Raw genomic sequence first — 18,267 nt, forward strand, 5'->3', positions numbered from 1 at the left:
GCTTTCTGTATTTATGAGTCTCTTTCTATTTGTATCTGTTTGTTCATTTGCCTTGTGTTTTAAGATTCCACATACAAGTGAAGTCATATGGTATTTTTCTTTTTCTGACTTATTTCACTTAGCCTAATACCCTCTAGGTCCATCTATGTTGTCCTGAAAGGCAAGATTTCATTCTTTTTTAAAGCTAAGTAATATTCCATTGAGTATATATACCATATGGTATCAGTGGGCACTTAGGTTATTTCTATATCTTGGCTATGGTAAATGGTGCTGCAATAAATACAGAGGTGCATATATATTTTTCACATAGTGTTGTCATTTTCTTTGGGTAAGTATTCAGCAGTGGAATTACTGGATTGTCATGGTATTTCTATTTTTAATTTTTTGAAGAACCTCCGTACCGTTTTCCACAGTGGCTGCACCAGTTTGCATTCCCACCAACAGTGCACGAGGGTTCCCCTTTCTCCACATTCTCGCCAACACTTGTTATTTCTTGTGTTTTTGATTTAAGCCATTCTGACAGGTGGGAGATGATATTTCATTGTGGTTTTGATTTGCATTTCCCTGGTGATAAGTGATGTTGAGCATCTTTTTTTTTTTTTTTTTTTTTTTTTGATGTTGAGCATCTTTTCATGTGTGTGTATCAGTCTTTGGAACAATGTCTATTCAGAGCCTCTGTCCAATTTTTAAATCAGACTGTTCCTTGTTTTGATTTTGATGTTGATTTGTATAAATTCTTTATGTATTTTGAATACTAACCCCTTATTGGATATGTCGTTTGCAAATACCTTCTCCCGTTCTGTAGGTTGCCTTTCCATTTTTGTTGATGGGTTCCTTTGCTGTACAAAACCTTTTTATTTTGATGTAGTTCCAACTGTTTATTTTTGCTTTTGTTTCCCTTGTCTAAGGAGATATAGCCAAAAAAATATTGCTAAGACTATCTGAGCATTTAATGCCTATGTTTTCTTTTTTCTTTATATAGATTCAGTTATCACTTTTGGTCTTTAATCATTTTGAATTTATTGTTGTGTATGGTGTTAGAAAGTGGTTCAGTTTTGTTATTTTGCACATAGCTGGCCAATTTTCCCAACACTATATATTGAAGAGATTGTCTTTTCTCCCACTGTATATTCTTGCCTTCTTTTTTTATAGATTAACTGACCATAAAAGTGTGGGTTTATTTCTGGGCCCTCTATTCTGTTCCATTGATCTATGTGTCTGTTTTTGTGCCAGTTCCATACTCTTCATTACTGTAGCTTTGTAGTATAGTTTGAAATTTGGGATTGTAATTCCTCCAGCTTTATTCCTCTTTCTCAAGATTGCTTTGGCTATTTGGAGTCTTCTGTGGTTCCATATAAATTTTAGGATTATTAGTTCTATAAAAAATAGTATTGGTATTTTGATGGGGATTGCATTGAATCTGTAGCTCGCTTTGGATAGTATAGACATTTTAACAGTATTTGTTCTTCCAATCCATGAGCATGGAATGTCCTTCCATTTATTTGTGTCTTCTTCAGTTTCTCTTATCAATGTCTTATAGTTGTCAGAAGACATTTCTTTTACTTCCTTGGTTAAATTTATTGCTGGGTATTTTATTCTTTCTGATAGAATTGTAAATGGAATTGTTTTCTTAATTTCTTTTCCTGCTAGTTCATTATCAATGTATAGAAATAAAAGTCTATAGATTTTTGTGTATTAATTTTTTATCCTGAAACTTTATTGATTTCATTTATTAATTCTAATAGTTTTTTGTAGTCTTTATTCTATGTATAGTATCATCTTACCTACAAATAATGAAAATTTTAATTCTTTTATGCTTATTTGGATGCCTTTTATTCTTTTTCACATCTGATTATCTGATTCCTTTGGCTAGGACTTCCAGTACTCTGTTGAATAAAAGTGGCAAGAGTGGACATCCTTGCCTTGTTCCTGATCTTAAAGGAAAAGCCTTTAGTTTTTCACCATTGAGTATGATGCTAGCTGTGGGTTTGGCACATAAGGACTTTATTATGTACATTGAGTTGTTCTCCTTAAATCCACTTTGTTGAGACTTTTCATTGTGAACATATGTTAAGTTTTGTCAAATGCTTTTTTCTGCATCTATTAAAATAATCATGTGATTTTTAGCCTTCATTTTGTTAATGTGGTATATCACATTGATTTGCAAATATTGAACGATCCTTGCATCTCTGCAATAAATCCCACTTGATTTATGGGGAATGATACTTTTAATGTATTGCTGAATTTAGTTTGTTGAAGACATTTGCATCTATATTCATCAGGGATATTGATCTGCAATTATTTATTTATTTATTGTTTGCATCAGGGTAATGCTGGCCTCATAGTGTGAATTTGGAAGCTTTCTTTCCTCTCCTAATTTTTGGAATAGTTTGAAAAGGAATTAACACTGCTTTAAATGTTTGTTGAGGGATACCTGGGTGGCTCAGTTGGTTGAGTGTCTGACTCTTGATTTCGGCTCAGGTCATGACTCAGGGTTGTGAGATCAAGCCCTGAGTTGGGTTCTGTGCTCGGAGGAGAGTCTGCTTGAAATTCTCTCCCTCTCCCTCTGCCCCTCCCCCAAATCATGCTTGCTCTCATGCACACACTCTCTCTCTCTAAAATAAATAAATCTTTTTTTAAAAAATAAAATGTTTGGTAGAATTCATCTGGGAAGTCATCTGGTCCTGTACTTTTGTTTGTTGGGAGTTCTTTGATTCCCAATTCACTTTTGTTACTAGTAATTGGTCTGTTCAGATTTTCTATTTCTTCCTGATTCAGACTTGGAAGATTATATGTTTCTAGGAATTTATCAATTTATTCTAGGTTGTCCAATTTGTTGGTGCATAATCTTTTGTAGTTGTCTCTTATAATCCTTTGTATTTCTTTTTTTTAAAGTTTTTTTATTCATTTGAGAGAGAGTGAGAAAGAGAGCACGAGAAGGGGGAAGGGTAGAGAAAGAAGCAGACTCCCTGCTGAGCAGGGAGCCCAAAGCGGGACTTGATCCCAAGACCCTGGGAACATGACCTGGGCCGAAGGCAGATGCTTAACCGACTGAGCCACCCAGGTGCCCTGATCCTTTGTATTTCTGTGATGTCTCTTGAACTTCTCTTTAATTTCTGATTTTATGTATATGGGTATTCTCTCTTTCTTTCTTGATGAGTCTGGCTAAAGGCTTATCAATTTTTTTATCTTTTCAAAGAATCAGCTCTTAATTTCATAGATATTTTCTTTTTTTTTAGGCTCTATTTCATTTATTTTGACTTTGATCTTTATTATTTCCTTCCTTCTACTAAGTTTGGCTTTTGTTCTTTTTTTAGTTCCTTTAGGTATAAGGTTAAGTTGTTTATTTAATATTTTTCTTGTTTCTTGAGGTAGGCTTGTGTCACTATAAACTTCCCTCTTAGAAGAGCTTTTGCTCCATCCCAAAGATTTTTTTAAAAGATTTTATTTATCTGAGAGAGAGAGAGAGAGAGAGAGAGAGAGAGAGAGCACACGAGCAGGGGAGGAGCAGAGAGAGAAGGACAAGCAGACTTCCAGGTGAGTGCAGAGCCTGATGCGGGGCTTGATCTCAGGGCCCTGAGATCATGACGTGGGCCAAAAACAAGAGTAAGATGCTTAACCAACTGAGCCACCCAGGTGCCCCTGCATCCCAAAGATTTTGAACCATTATGTTTCCATTTTCATTTGTCTCCATGAATTTTTTAAGGTATTTATTTGTTTATTTAAGAGAGAGAGGGAAGGAGAAAGAGAGTGCAAGTGGGGAGAGGAAGGAGGGAGAGGAAGAGAGAGAATCTCATGCAAGCTCCCTGCTGAGCACAGAGCCCGACATGGGGCTCGATCTCATGACCCTGAGATCATGACCTTAGCTGAAACCAAGAGTCAAATTCTTCACTGACTGAGCCGCTCAGGCGCCCCAGTCTCCATGTATTATTTTATTTCCTCTCTGACGTCTTTGTTGGCCCATTGGTTGGTTAGTAGCTTGTTGTTTAGCATCCACTTGTTTGTGTTTTTTTCCAGTTTTATTCTTGTAATTGATTTCTAGTTTCATACCATTGTGGTCAGAAAAGATGCTTGATATGATTTCACACTCCTTATGTTTATTGAGGTTTGTTTGGTGGCCTAACCTGAAATCTATCCTGGAGAATGTTCCATGTACACTTGAGAAAAATGTGTATTCTGCTGCTTTAGGATGAAATGTTCTGAATGTAGCTGTTAAGTCCATCTGTTCGCACATGTCATTCAAAGCCACCATTTCCCTGTTGATTTTCTGTCTGGATGATCTGTCCACTGACATGAGTGGGGTGTTAGAGTCCCCTTCTATTATTATATTACTGTCACTTTTCCCTTTATGTCTCTTAGTATTGGCTTTATATATTTAGGCGCTCCTATATTGGGTGCATAGAGATTTACAGTTGTTATATCCTCTTGTTAGATTGATCCCTTTATCATTATGTAATGCTCTTCTTTGTCTCTTGTTACAGTCTTTGTTTTATTTTTTTAAGATTTTATTTATTTATTTGAGAGAGACAGAGAGAGCACGTAGGTGGTTGTGGGGGAGAGGGAGCAGCAGACTCCCTGCTGAGCAGGGAGCCTGATGCAGATGTCAATCCCAGGACCCCGAGATCATGACCTGAGCCAAAGGCAGATACGTAACCAACTGAGCCACCCTGGCACCCCACAGTCTTTGTTTTAAAGTCAGTTTGTCCACCCTAGCATTTTTTTTGCTTCCAATTGCATGGAATATCTTTTCCCTTTCAGTCTGTATGTGTCTTTATGTCTGAAGTGAATCCCTGTAGGCAGCATATATGTGGGTCTTGTGGGTTTTTTTTTTTTTTTTTAATCCATTCAGTCACCCTATGTCTTTTTTTTTTTATTCTTATGTTAATCCCCATACATTACATCATTAGTTTTAGATGAAGTGTTCCATGATTCATTGTTTGTGCACAACACCCAGTGCTCCATGCAGAATGTGCCCTCCTCAATACCCACCACCAGGCTAACCCATCCTCCCACCCCCCTCCCCTCTAGAACCCTCAGTTTGTTTTTCAGAGTCTATCGTCTCTCATGGTTCGTCTCCCCCTCCGATTTCCCCCGCTTCATTCTTCCCCTCCCGCTACCTTCTTCTTCTTCTTCTTTTTTTTTTTTTAACATATATTGCATTATTTGTTTCAGAGGTACAGATCTGAGATTCAACAGTCCTGCACAATTCACAGCGCTTACCAGAGCACACACCCTCCCACCCTATGTCTTTTGATTGGAACATTTAGTCCATACATTTAAAGTAATTACTGATAGGTATATACTTGCTATTTTGTTAATTGTGTTCTGGATGTTTTTCTGGTTCTCTGTTCTGTTCTTCTCTTGTTGTCTTCCTTTGTGATTTGATGATTTTCTTTACTGTTATGCTTGGATTCCTTTCTCTTTATTTTTTGTGTATCTTATAAGTTTTTGGTTTGTGGTCACCATGAGGTTCACATGTAACTTTCAATGTAAATAAGGGTCTATATTAAGTTGATGACTGCTGAAGTTCAAAAACATTCTAAAAGCTCTACATTTTTCCTCCCCCAGCATGTTTTATGTATATGGTGTCATATTTTACATTTTTTGTTATGTATCCCTTAACTGATTTTTGTATATATAATTAATTTTATTACTTTGCTTTGTAACCTTCATACTAGCTTTAGAAGTGATTGATTTATCACCTTTACTATATGTTTGCTTTTGCCAGTGACATTTTTTCCTTGCACAATTTTCTTCTTGTTAGAGCCTTTTCTTTTCCACTTAAAGTTGCTTTAACATTTCTTGTAAGGGGCTAATGTAGTGGTAATGATCTTTAATTTTGTTTGTCCTGGAAACTTTTTTTTTTTTTTTTAAGATTTTTTATTTATTTATTTGAGAGAGAGAGAGAGAGCACAAGTGGGGGGAGCCACAGAGAGAGAGGGAGAAGAAGACTCCCTGCTGAGCAGAGAGTCTGACACAGGCCTTGATCCCAGGACCTCGAGATCATGACCTGAGGTGAAGGCAGATGCTTAACCACCTGAGCCACCCAGGCGCCCCTGTCTTGGAAACTCTTTATCTCTCCTTCAATTCTGAATCATAACCTTAATGGGTAGAGAATTCTTCATTATAGGTTTTCTCCTTTCTGCTCTTTGAATATATCATGGCATTCCTTTCTGGTCAAGTTTCTGCTGAAAAATCAGCTGATAGCCTTATGGGGTTTCCCTTGTATATAGCAATTTGCTTTTCTAATATTGCTGTCCTTTAGATTCTCCTTTTATTATTAATTTTCAATATTTTAATTATTATGTGTCTTAGTGTGGAGTCCCTTGGGTTCATCTTGTTTGGGGCTCTCTGTGATTCCTGGACCTGGATGTCTGTGTTTTTTCCACCAAGGTTAGGGAAGTTTTCAGGTATTAGTTCTTGAAATACATTTTCTGCCCCTTTCTCTCTCTCTCTCTTTCTGGGACCCTGATAATGCAAATTACTTAGCTATGATTGGTTCTTTTTATATTTCTATCTTTTTGTTGAAGTTCTCGCTGAGCTCATCCACTCATCTCTCTAGTCTGTGGAGCACCTGTCTCACTTGGAACTCTTTATCAGGCAGATTGCTTATTTCCATTTTGTTTAGTTCTTTTACTGATGTTTTGTCTTGTTCTTTTGTTTGGAACATATTTTCCGGTCTCCTGATTTTGTCTGACCCTTCCTTTCTTTCTGTGTACTATGTAGGTTAACTATATCTCCTGGTCCTGACCGTAGTGGCCTTGTGTAGAAGGCATCCTATGGGGGGCCCAGCAGCACAATCCCCCTGGTCATCAGAACCAGGTGCTTCAGGGATATCTATTGTGTGGGCTGTGTGCACCCGCTGTGTGACTGGCTGCACCTGCTGTGGGTGTGCTGATGGACAGAGCTGGCCCCCAAGACAGCTTGCTGAGAGGCCCGACTGTAGCTGCTACAGGTGTGCTGGTGGTCAAGGCTGGCTCCCCTCCTCCTTGGGGAAGGAATCTCTTTGGAGGGGTGCCTTCAGGGGTGGGTGGGTGAGGCATGTCCACAGGGAAACACCGGGCAGGGCAAACAGTGTTAAGAAGGTGGATGGAGAATGTCAGAACTGGCTCCCACAAGGACTGACCAGCTAGGCACAAGAAGGTTAAGAAAAATAGCGCCTTCCAGCACTCTTGTTCCTACAAGAGCTCCTACATATCTCTGATCCTCTGGCACATGCCCTAAAATTAGTCACTATATCTTCTTCATGTATAACCCAGGCACTTTTAAACTACTGTTTCTGTGCTGGGTCTCACAGTGCGTGATGTAGTGTGCTGACCCTTTAGGAGTGGACTCTCAGTTTCTTAGAGGCTTCCACCTCTCCCAGAGTTGAGTCCACTAATTTTCAAAGCCCAATGTTATAAGGCTTGTCTTTCTGATGCAGCTCTCCAGGGCAGGGGGTGCCTGATGTAAAGCTTGATACCCTGGCTCCTCAAGAAATGCCTTGGTGCCTGTGTTATACTTCTTGCTTGAGGGTCGCTGTGCCTGGGCACTGGTTTCCATCTAGACCTCTGCCCCTCCTACCCTTCTCATTGTGGGTTTCTTTTTATGTCTTTAGCTGTGGAAGAGCTGTTCTGCCAGTCTTCAGGTCGTTTCCAGAGCGAGCTGGATTATGCATAGTTGTTGTCTCTGTGGAAGGAGGTGAGCTCAGAGCCCTCTCTGCCTTCTTCCCAGTCATCCTTCAAAGTTCTTTAAAATGCAGGTTCTTCTTTAAGCATCCCAGCACTCCTGCAGGATAGCTATTTGTCTCATTTTACAGAATAGGAAACTGAGACTAAGGACGAGTAAGTTATTTCCCAAAGTTTCAAAGCTGGTAAACAGAGAGTTAGATATAGTCCAGTGTTTTCCCACTATTCCTGGTTAGAGCAAGGTAATCTTCATTTTTACCATTCTGTCTATTACTAGGGATGTGGCTTAGGGAACAGAGATGGTGAAATCATAGTTAACTGTAATGCTTACCCAGGCTTTGTAAATAACTATTTACAATCAAACTGATGATGATCTAGAGTTTACTCTCTGATATCTACCAAGAAGTATGGAGGAGAAAAATGTGCTCAGTTTTTTCAAAAATTCTAGTTGGTGGAGAGTTACATGGATTAGCTAGTTTCAAAGACCTTATCTTGCTACTTCCAAGTATTGGAAAGGTAGTTCAGTATCTGGTGGTTCTCTAGGCTCATGGATCTGAAAGCTGGTCATCATCATCCTGGGGAGACTGTGTGGAGCAGGGATATGGGGAAGTAGGAAAAGAGAAAGTGCCTCACTTTCTTCTGTTTCTGACCCCATAGCCCATGGTTGGAAGTAACCACCTTAATCCATAGGTCAAATCTGAAAGGATTCCATAGTACTTACCAACTCATGCCACTGGGAACCCTTCCCATGGATCACACTTAGTGGGAAACTGGGACAGCAGCCTTCCCATGAGTCTCACCTGCTTGAACTGAATGATGATAACCCATATGAGACCGGCTGCTGCTGGCATTCATGTTGGTCGATGCTGTGGTCCTTATTTTTGTCCCTTGTTCCATCAGCCTTTCAATCTGTACATAGTTCTCACAGGGCACTGACTTCAGGCCATCCACATAAAAGCCCAGCTGTTGGTCTTCCCTTACTTTTAGTCCCCCAGGTTTCTTTGTTCTAGATAGCAAGTCTCTTATCTGTGGAAAAAAGAATAAATAATGTAAACTTCAGGAAGGCAGAGATTTCTATTTACTTCACTGTTATACCTAACACCTACACCTCTGCCTAGAATATATTAAGTGCTCAATAAAAACTTATTAGATGAATGAATAAATGTTAAATTTCTGTAGGCACCAGACAAGCTCATTATTTAGGTAAATAAGAAATAGGGGAATGGCAAACTGGAGGGAAACCTGTTGTAATAAGTGACGTAAACATAATTTTTAAAAAACTCAGTTCTAGTATTTTCTAGTACCTAGAGCACTTCAACCAGCCTGTGAACGCCCTTTGGGTGGGACCAGGGCTTTTTTTTTTTTTTTTAATTTTATTATGTTATGTTAGTCACCATACAATACATCATTACTTTTTGATGTAGTGATCCATAATCCATTGTTTTCGTATAACACCCAGTGCTCCATGCAGTACGTGCCCTCCTTAATACCCATCACCGGACTAACCAATCCCCCCTCCCCCCTCCCCTCTAAAACCCTGTTTGTTTCTCAGGTCCATAGTCTCTCATGGTTCATCTCTCCCTCCAATTCCCCCCGCCCATTTTTCCCTTCCTTCTCCTAATGTCCTCCATGTTATTCCTTATGTTCCACAAATAAGTGAACCATATGATAATTGACTTTCTCTGCTTGGCTTACTTCACTTAGCATAATCTCCTCCAGTCCCATCCATGTTGATGTAAAAGTTGGGTATTCATCTTTTCTGATGGCTGAGTCATATTCCATTGTATATATGGACCACAACTTCTTTATCCATTCATCTGTTGAAGGGCATCTCGGCTCTTTCCACAGTTTGGCTATTGCGGACATTGCTGCTCTGAACATTGGGGTGCATATGGCCCTTCTTTTCACATCTGTGTCTTTGGGGTAAATACCCAGTAGTGCAATTGCTGGGTCATAGGGTAGCTCTATTTTTAAATTTTTGAGGAACCTCCACACTGTTCTCCAAAGTGGCTGTACCAACTTGCATTCCCACCAACAGTGTAAGAGGGTTCCCCTTTCTCCACAACCTCTCCAACATTTGTTGTTTCTTTCCCTGTCCATTTTTGCCATTCTAACTGGTGTAAGGTGGTATCTCAGTGTGGTTTTGATTTGGATTTCCCTGATGGCTAATGATGATGAACATTTTTTCATGTGTCTGTTAGCCATTTGTATGTCTTCTTCAGAGAAGTGTCTGTTCATCTCTTCTGCCCACTTTTTGACTTGATTATTTGTTTTTTGGGTGTTGAGTTTGAGAAGTTCTTTATAGATCTTGGATACCAGCCCTTTATCTATAGTGTCATTTGCAAATATCTTCTCCCATTCTGTGGGTTGCCTCTTTGTTTTGTTGACTGTTTCCTTTGCTGTGCAGAAGCTTTTTATCTTGATGAAGTCCCAAAAGTTCATTTTTGCTTTTGTTTCACTAGCTTTTGAGATGTATCTTGAAAGAAGTTGCTGTGGCCGATGTCAAAGAGGTTACTGCCTATGTTCTCTTCTAGGCTTTTGATGGATTCCTGTCTCACATTGAGGTCTTTCGTCCACTTTGAATTTATCTTTGTAAATGGTGTTAGAGAATGGTCGAGTTTCATTCTTCTGCATGTGGTTGTCCAATTTTCCCAGCACCATTTATTGAAGAGACGGTCTTTTTTCCATTGCATGTTTTTTCCTGCTTTGTCGAAGACTATTTGACCATAGAGTTGAGGGTCCATATCTGGGTTCTCTATTCTGTTCCATTGATCTATGTGTCTGTTTTTGTGCCAGTACCATGCTGTCTTGGTGATCACAGCTTTGTAATATAGCTTGAAATTGGGCAACATGATGCCCCCAGCTTTGTTTTTCTTTTTCAACATCTCCTTGGCGATTTGGGGTCTTTTCTGATTCCATACAAATTTTAGGATTGTTTGTTCCAGCACTTTGAAAAATGTCATTGGAATTTTGATCAGGATGGCATTGAAGGTATAGACTGCTCTGGGTAGCATAGACATTTTAACAATGTTTATTCTTCTGATCCATGAGCATGGAATATTTTTCCATCTTTTTGTGTCTTCTTCAATTTCTTTCATGAGTGTTTTGTAGTTCCTAGAGTATAGATCCTTTACCTCTTTGGTTAGGTTTATTCTGAGGTATCTTATGGTTTTTGGTGCTATTGTAAACGGAATCGTTTCTGTAATTTCTCTTTCTACAGTTGCGTTGTTAGTGTATAAGAAAGCAACTGATTTCTGTGCATTGATTTTGTATCCTGCCACATTACTGAATTGCTGGATGAGTTCTAGTAATTTGCTGAGGTGGAGTCTTTTGAGTTTTCCACATAAAGTTCCTGATCTTAAGGGAAAGGCTCTCAGCTTTTCCCCATTGAGGATGATATTCGCTGTGGGTTTTTCATAGGTGGATTTTATGAGCTTGAGAAATGTTCCCTCTATGCCTATACTCTGGAGAGTTTTAATCAGGAAAGGATGTTGTATTTTGTCAAATGCTTTTTCTGCATCAATTGAGAGGACCATATGGTTCTTCTCCCTCCTTTTATTAATGTGTTCTATCACATTGATTGATTTGCGAATGTTGAACCACCCTTGCATCCGGGGATAAATCCCACTTGGTCATGGTGGGTGATCCTTTTAATGTATTGTTGGATCCTATTAGCTAGGATTTTGTTGAGGATTTTGGAATCCATATTCATCAGGGATATTGGTCTGAAATTCTCCTTTTTGATGGGGCCTTTGCCTGGTTTGGGGCTTAAGGTAATGCTGGCCTCATAGAATGAGTTTGGAAGTTTTCCTTCTGTTCTATTTTTTGAAACCGCTTCAGTAGAATAGGTATTATTTCTTCTTTGAATGTTTGGTAGACTTCCCCAGGGAATCCATCAGGCCCCGGACTCTTGTTTTTTGGGAGGTTTTTGATCACTGCTTCAATCTCGTTACTGGTTATTGGCTTATTCAGGTTGTCACTTTCTTCTGGGTTCTCTTTTTTCCTTTTTCAGTCTTGGCAGCTTATAGGTTCCCAGGAAGGCATCCATTTCATCCAGATTGCTCAGTTTATTGGCATATAGTTGTTGATAATAATTTCTAATAATTGTTTCTATTTCCTTGGTGTTAGTCGTGATCTCTCCCCTTTCATTCATAATTTTATTAATTTGGGTCTTTTCTCTCTTCTTTTGGATAAGTCTGGCCAGTGGTTTATCAATCTTATTAATTCTTCCAAAGAACCAACTTCTAGTTTCATTGATCTGATCTACTGTGTTTCTGGTTTCTAATTCATTGATTTCTGCTCTAATTTTAATTATTTCTCTTCTAATGCGTGGCTTAGGCGTCGTTTGTTGCTTTTTCTCTAGTTCTTTAAGGTGTAGAGTTAGTTGGTGAATTCGGGATTTTTCTATTTTTTTGAGTGAGGCTTGGATGGCTATGTATTTCCCCCTTAGGACCGCCTTTGCAGTATCCCATAGGTTTTGGACCGATGTGTTGTTGTTCTCATTGATTTCCATGAATTGTTTAAGTTCTTCTTTGATTTTTGGTTGACCCTAACATTCTTGAGCAGAGTGGTCTTTAGCTTCCAAGTGTTTGAATTTCTGCCAAACTTTTTCTTGTGATTGAGTTCCAGTTTTAGAGCATTGTGGTCTGAGAATATGCAGGGAATAATCTCAATCTTTTGGTATCGGTTGAGACCTGATTTGTGACCCAGTATATGGTCTATTCTGGAGAAAGTTCCATGTGCGCTTGAGAAGAATGAGTATTCTGTTGTTTTAGGGTGGAATGTTCTGTAAATATCTATGAAGTCCATCTGGTCCAATGTATCATTCAAAGCTCTTGTTTCCTTGTTGATTTTCTGCTTAGAGCATCTGTCCATTGCCGAGAGTGGAGTATTGAGGTCTCCTACAATTAACGTATTGTTATCAATATGACTCTTTATTTTGGTTAACAGTTGGCTTATGTAGATGGCTGCTCCCATGTTGGGGGCATAGATATTTACAATTGTGAGATCTTGTTGGATAGACCCTTTAAGAATGATATAGTGTCCTTCTGTGTCTCTTATTACAGACTTTAGTTTAAAGTCTAATTTGTCTGATATAAGAATTGCTACCCCAGCTTTCTTTTGAGGTCCGCTGGCATGGAAGATAGATCTCCATCCCTTCACTTTCAGTCTCGATGTATCTTTAGGTTCAAAATGAGTCTCTTGTAGACAGCATATGGATGGGTCCTGTCTTTTTATCCAATCTGCAACCCTGTGCCGTTTTATGGGAGCGTTTAGGCCATTCACGTTGAGAGTGATTATTGAAAGATATGAATTAATTGTCATCATGTTGCCTGTGAAGACGTTGTTTTTATAGATTGTCCCTGTAAATTTCTGTTGTAGATCACCCTTGGGGTCTTTCTCCTTTTATAGAACCCCCCTTAATATTTCTTGCAGGGCCGGCTTAGTGGTCACATATTCTTTCAACTTCTGCCAGTCATAGAAGCTCTGCATCTCTCCCTCCATTCTAAATGAAAGCCTTGCCGGATAAAGTATTCTTGGCTGCATGTTCTTCTCATTTAGTACCCTGAATATGTCTTGCCAGGCCTTTCTGGCTTGCCAGGTCTCTGCGGATAGGTCTGACATTATTCTGATGTTCCTCCCTCTGTATGTAAGGAATCTCTTCCCCCTAACTGCCCTTAAGATAGTTTCCTTGGTTCTAAGATTTGCAAGTTTTACTATTACATGCCAGGGTGTTGGCCTGTTTTCCTTGATCTTAGGAGGGGTCCTCTCTGCCTCTAGGACTCGAATGTTTGTTTCATTCCCCAGATTAGGGAAGTTCTCAGCTACGATTTGCTCAAATACATCTTCTAGCCCTCTCTCTCTCTCCACTCCCTCCGGGATTCCAATTATTCTGACATTGGAACGCCTCATCGTGTCACTTATTTCTCTGATTCTATTTTCATGGATTCTGAGTTGTTTTTCCCTGGCCTCCTCTTTTCCTTTTTTATCTATTATACTGTCTTCCAGATCGCTTATTCTCTCTTCTGTCTCAGTTACCCTAGTTGTTAGATTATCTAGATTGGATTGGATCTCATTGATAGCATTTTTAAATTCTGCCAATTCCCCTTTTATTTCTGCCCTTAGAGACTCTATGTTGCCATTAATTGATTTCTCCATTCTAGCCATTGTCTTCACAATTGCTGGCCTGAATTCCATCTCCGACATCTTGGTTATATCTGCATCCATTTGTAAATCTGCAGCATAAGTCATAATCTCTGAGTCTTTTCTGTTTTGGGGGCTCCTCCTCCTAGTCATTCTGTTGAGGGGTGGTTGAGGGAATGTATAGAGTCCAAATTATTGACCAGAACCCAAGCAAGATGCACCTGTTTTCTTGGGACCTTAGAGTTGCTGGCCTCTTGTTTTCCCAGCCTGTCTTCTGCGGGAGGGGCCTGCCACACTGTTCCTCAGGCAACCCTGTTTGGGCGGAGTTGCCCTGCACCCCTGTGGCGGGGGATGGGCTCAGTGGGAATCAGTCTTTGGGGCTTTTGTTCTCTGGCGCCTTTCCCTGGCGGCTTTCTGCATCTCTTCTGCGAGTCAGAGCAGAAGAGACCGTTTCCAACCCTCTGCCTCAGAGCAGAGAGACCGCAGTCTGTTCTTCAGTGAGCTCTCCAGGCCACACCGTCTCCGTTTCTGTTCGTGCTGCTATAAACTGCAGCGGCCTGGGTTGTGCGCCCCTCTGTAGTGCCCCCAGTCCTGCCTCCAGGTTGGAGCACGTCTCTGCCCTTTGTGCTTCTAAAACCGCCAGCCGCTCCCAGTTCGCGTGCGCGCGACTCCGACACTGGGGGTTTCCATCCCGAAGGTTGCAGTTCACCCGCGGACCCGGCACACCAGGTTTCCTGCTCAGAGGCTGCAGTTCGCGTGCGCGTGACCCCGCCGCACTGCTTTTCCACCCCGGGGGCTGCCCTAAAGTCCTTTCCCAACGCTACCAGTCTGCGAGTCTGTGCCCCGTCCGCAGCGCGCGAGGCTGTCACTCACTGGTGGTGTAGGATCCCCAGGGCCAGGCTCCCTCCCACTGCCGTTTATCCTCCGATATCTGCCCGCAGAATCACGGCTCTCCACTTCCTACCTCAAAACCAACCGCCTGTGATATTTTGTTTGTAGAGATCCAGATCTTCTTACCGGGACCAGGGCTTTTTACTAGTAGATCCTGACATAGGATTGTAGAAGAGGCACTCAGTGAATGATTTTTGACAGAACAGTGTAACCAGAGCTAGGCTAACAAATAAAGTTTAATACATCACATGTAGGATGCTGCAGATCTGCTTCTGCAGCAGGATAAAATATTGGAATAGGTATGCACAGGTGTCTGGCTTTTAGCAGGTGCTTCTAAAACATTTGTGCTTGAAACTCTTATTCTCTTATTGACAAACATTTGCCTAGAAATCTTATTGTTTTATTTGATTAGCAATTCCTTTGTGGATAATATAAAAATACACTATCCTAGCCCCTCTCTGAATTATCACAAATTCTCTATTACAAAGTAATTTTGTAATCTCGGTCTTATTTTACCAAAACAGTGATAAATGAAAATAAAAATAAATAGTAGATAGTAACTTTCTAAGTACCTAATGAAAGCAGAAGGCATGGTCTGCCTAGGTGAGATCATGTGCCCACAAATGCCACCACCCTGAACTCTCTACTTCCAACGGAAACTAATTCAATCCAAACAGTATTTGCTACAGTCAAACCTAACAGGAGAATATGGGTGATTCTTTGAATCTTATTATTGGAGAATTGTGAGATGTCACACATAGACCATGGCTTTGGGTGAAAGCCCATGTTGCCTCTCATCCAAGAAAAGTCACCCCTGACAAGGCCAACTAGGTCCTACTGTGGGATTCTGGTAGAGCCAGAGGCCCCAGAGGGGTGGCCAGTGTTATATGGTGCAGAGATGTCTGGACTGGGAGCCTGAAGACCTGGGTTATCAGTCCTGGTTCTGCCTCTAACCTGGGAGTGCTTTGGAAAATCTCTTACTTTCCCAGTATTCATAATGGTAGAGGTGGATTAAATTATCTCCAAGAAATCCCCCAGCTCTGGTATTCTACAGCTTTTCGTCCTAGAGCCAAGGCAAGATCACAGATTGAAGTTTGGGCAAGCCAAACTAAGACAGTGGACATAAGGTGACAGAGATAAGGAGATATAAAAACAGAGACCACTTCTGGTGTAGCTAGGAAGCCTTTCCTCTAACATACAAATTGTTGGAAGGGGCATCTAAGGCTGAAGATAGGACTGAGTAAGGCTTATTAGAAAAAAGCTAAGTAGATTCATCTGGGTGGAGTGGAAGTATGGGCACCCAGAGACAAGGGTGGATCCTGGTGCCGGGACCCTCCATGTTGTGCCTGGAGATCAAAATTGGTGATTGTCACAAGACCTTCACTCATCTGGGCTTTCCTGAGAATCCCCTAACTGTGCCTCTTTTTGACACACTTCAAATCCAACTTCACTTTGCTGCTAGAGAACTCTTCTAGAATCCCAATCTGATTATCTGATTTCCCTATAAAACCCTCCACGGATTCTCTACTGCCTCTGGGACAAAGTCCCTTTACTTCTGGCAGACCCCCACCATGTATCCAACTCTGGCTACACAGGGTACTGACTGTTCCTTTAAATGCCATGCACTTTCATGTATTTTTGGACTTGTTAAAACTAATCCTGCCTAGGGTGCCTGGGTGGCTCAGTTGGTTAAGCGACTGCCTTCGGCTCAGGTCATGATCCCAGAGTCCTGGGATCGAGTCCCGCGTCGGGCTCCCAGCTCGGCGGGGAGCCTGCTTCTGCCTCTGACCCTATCCCCTCTCATGCTGTTTCTCTCTCTCTCTCTCTCAAATAAATAAAAATAAATAAAATCTTTAAAAAAACCCCCAAAAACTAATCCTGCCTAAAGTGCCCCTGTCTGTGTCCCCAACCCTCTGGCTGCCTCACCAAACTCCTACACATTTTTCGAGGTCCTGTCTAAGTCCAGCATTGACCATTGCTGCCAAACATCCCAGGTAGTCATGTACTCTGTCCTCTCTGCCCCTTGCTCTTCGCCATTCATGGCGCACATGTCATACATCACTGTCTGGAGAGGGTATTGTAGCTCCAACTAGACTCCTCCATGGTGGGAATTAAGTCCAAGGATTAACTCATCCTCAGATGAGCAGGGAGCCCTACACGGGGCTCTATCCCAGGACCCCGGGATCACGACCTGAGCCCAAGGCAGACACTTAACCAACTGAGCCACCCAGTCACCCCAGGATGTCCAGTGTTCTTATTTTAGAGATGAGGAAACAGAATTCCATACAGACCATCATCATAAACAGATTTCAGAAGGGAGACCACAGTGAGAGGCCCACCAGAACTTGGTAACAAAGGAAATTAAATTGTCCTCCCAAAGTCATTGGTACAAAATAAAGGAGTCACACTGTCTTCCAAGCCTTAGCAACTTGAAAGAAATAGAAACTTGATCAGTGACCTTAACAGAAGAACCCATTTGGAACCCACAACTATATGGTCAATTAATCTTCGACAAAGTAGGAAAGAATATCCAATGGGAAAAAGACAGTCTCTTCAACAAATGGTGTTGGGAAAATTGGACAGCGATATGCAGAAGAATGAAACTGGACCACTTTCTTACACAGTACACAAAAATAAATTCAAAATGGATTAAAGACGTAAACGTGAGACAGGAAACCATAAAAGTCCTAGAGGAGAACACAGGCAATAACCTCTTTGACATAGGCCATAACAACTTCTTTCCAGATACGTCTCCTGAGGCAAGGGAAACAAAAGCAAAAAGAAATTACTGGGACTTCATCAAAATAAAAAGTTTCTGCACAGCAAAGGAAACAATCAATAAAATTAAAAGTCAACCTACTGAATGGGAGAAGATATTTAAAAGGGTTATTATCCAAAATATATAAAGAACTGATAAAACTCAACACACCCAAAAATGAATAATCCAAATTTAAAAAGGGCAGAAGACATGAACAGTTCTCCAAAGAAGACACACAGATGGCCAACAGACACATGAAAAGATGCTCAACATCACTCATCATCAAGGAAATGCAAATAAAAACCACAATGAGATATCACATCACACCTGTCAGAATGGCTAAAATCAAAAACACAAAAAACAACAGATGTTGATGAGGAAGTGGAGAAAGGGGAACCCTCTTACCTTGTTGGGTAAGCCACTGTGGAGGGCAGTACGGAGGTTCCTCAAAAAGTTAAAAATAGAACTACCCTATGATCCAACAATTGCACCACTGGGTGTTTAACCCAAAGAATACAAAAAATTAATAAAAAGGGATACATGCACCCCAATGTTTATAGCAGCGTTATCTACAATAGCCAAAATATGGAAACCCCAAGTGTCCACTGACTGATGATTGGGTAAAGAAGAAGTGGTGTATGAATATATACACAATGGAACATTACTCAGCCATAAAAAAGAATGAAATCTTGCCATTTGCAATGACATGGATGGAGCTAGAAAGTATTATGCTAAGCAAAATAGCCATTCAGAGAAGGACAAATACCATATGATTTCACTCATGTGGAACTTAAGAAACAAAACAGA

The 18,267-nt window shown here is 40.6% G+C and overlaps 1 protein-coding gene across 1 annotated transcript in view; it reads right to left on the reverse strand.

Moving 5' to 3' along the window:
* LOC123847014 (kinesin-like protein KIF28P) overlaps positions 1–18,267 on the reverse strand; it is a 70,235-nt gene that overhangs the window by 30,724 nt on the left and 21,244 nt on the right. Inside the window, 2 exon segments of the mRNA XM_064595529.1 lie at positions 8,468–8,491; positions 8,493–8,693. Coding sequence (XP_064451599.1) covers positions 8,468–8,491; positions 8,493–8,693 — 225 coding nt within the window.

Source organism: Mirounga angustirostris, unplaced genomic scaffold, assembly GCF_029215605.1.
Source record: "Mirounga angustirostris isolate CCGP_5_RB_7025 unplaced genomic scaffold, mMirAng1.0.hap1 SCAF_6, whole genome shotgun sequence".
NCBI lineage: Eukaryota > Metazoa > Chordata > Mammalia > Carnivora > Phocidae > Mirounga > Mirounga angustirostris.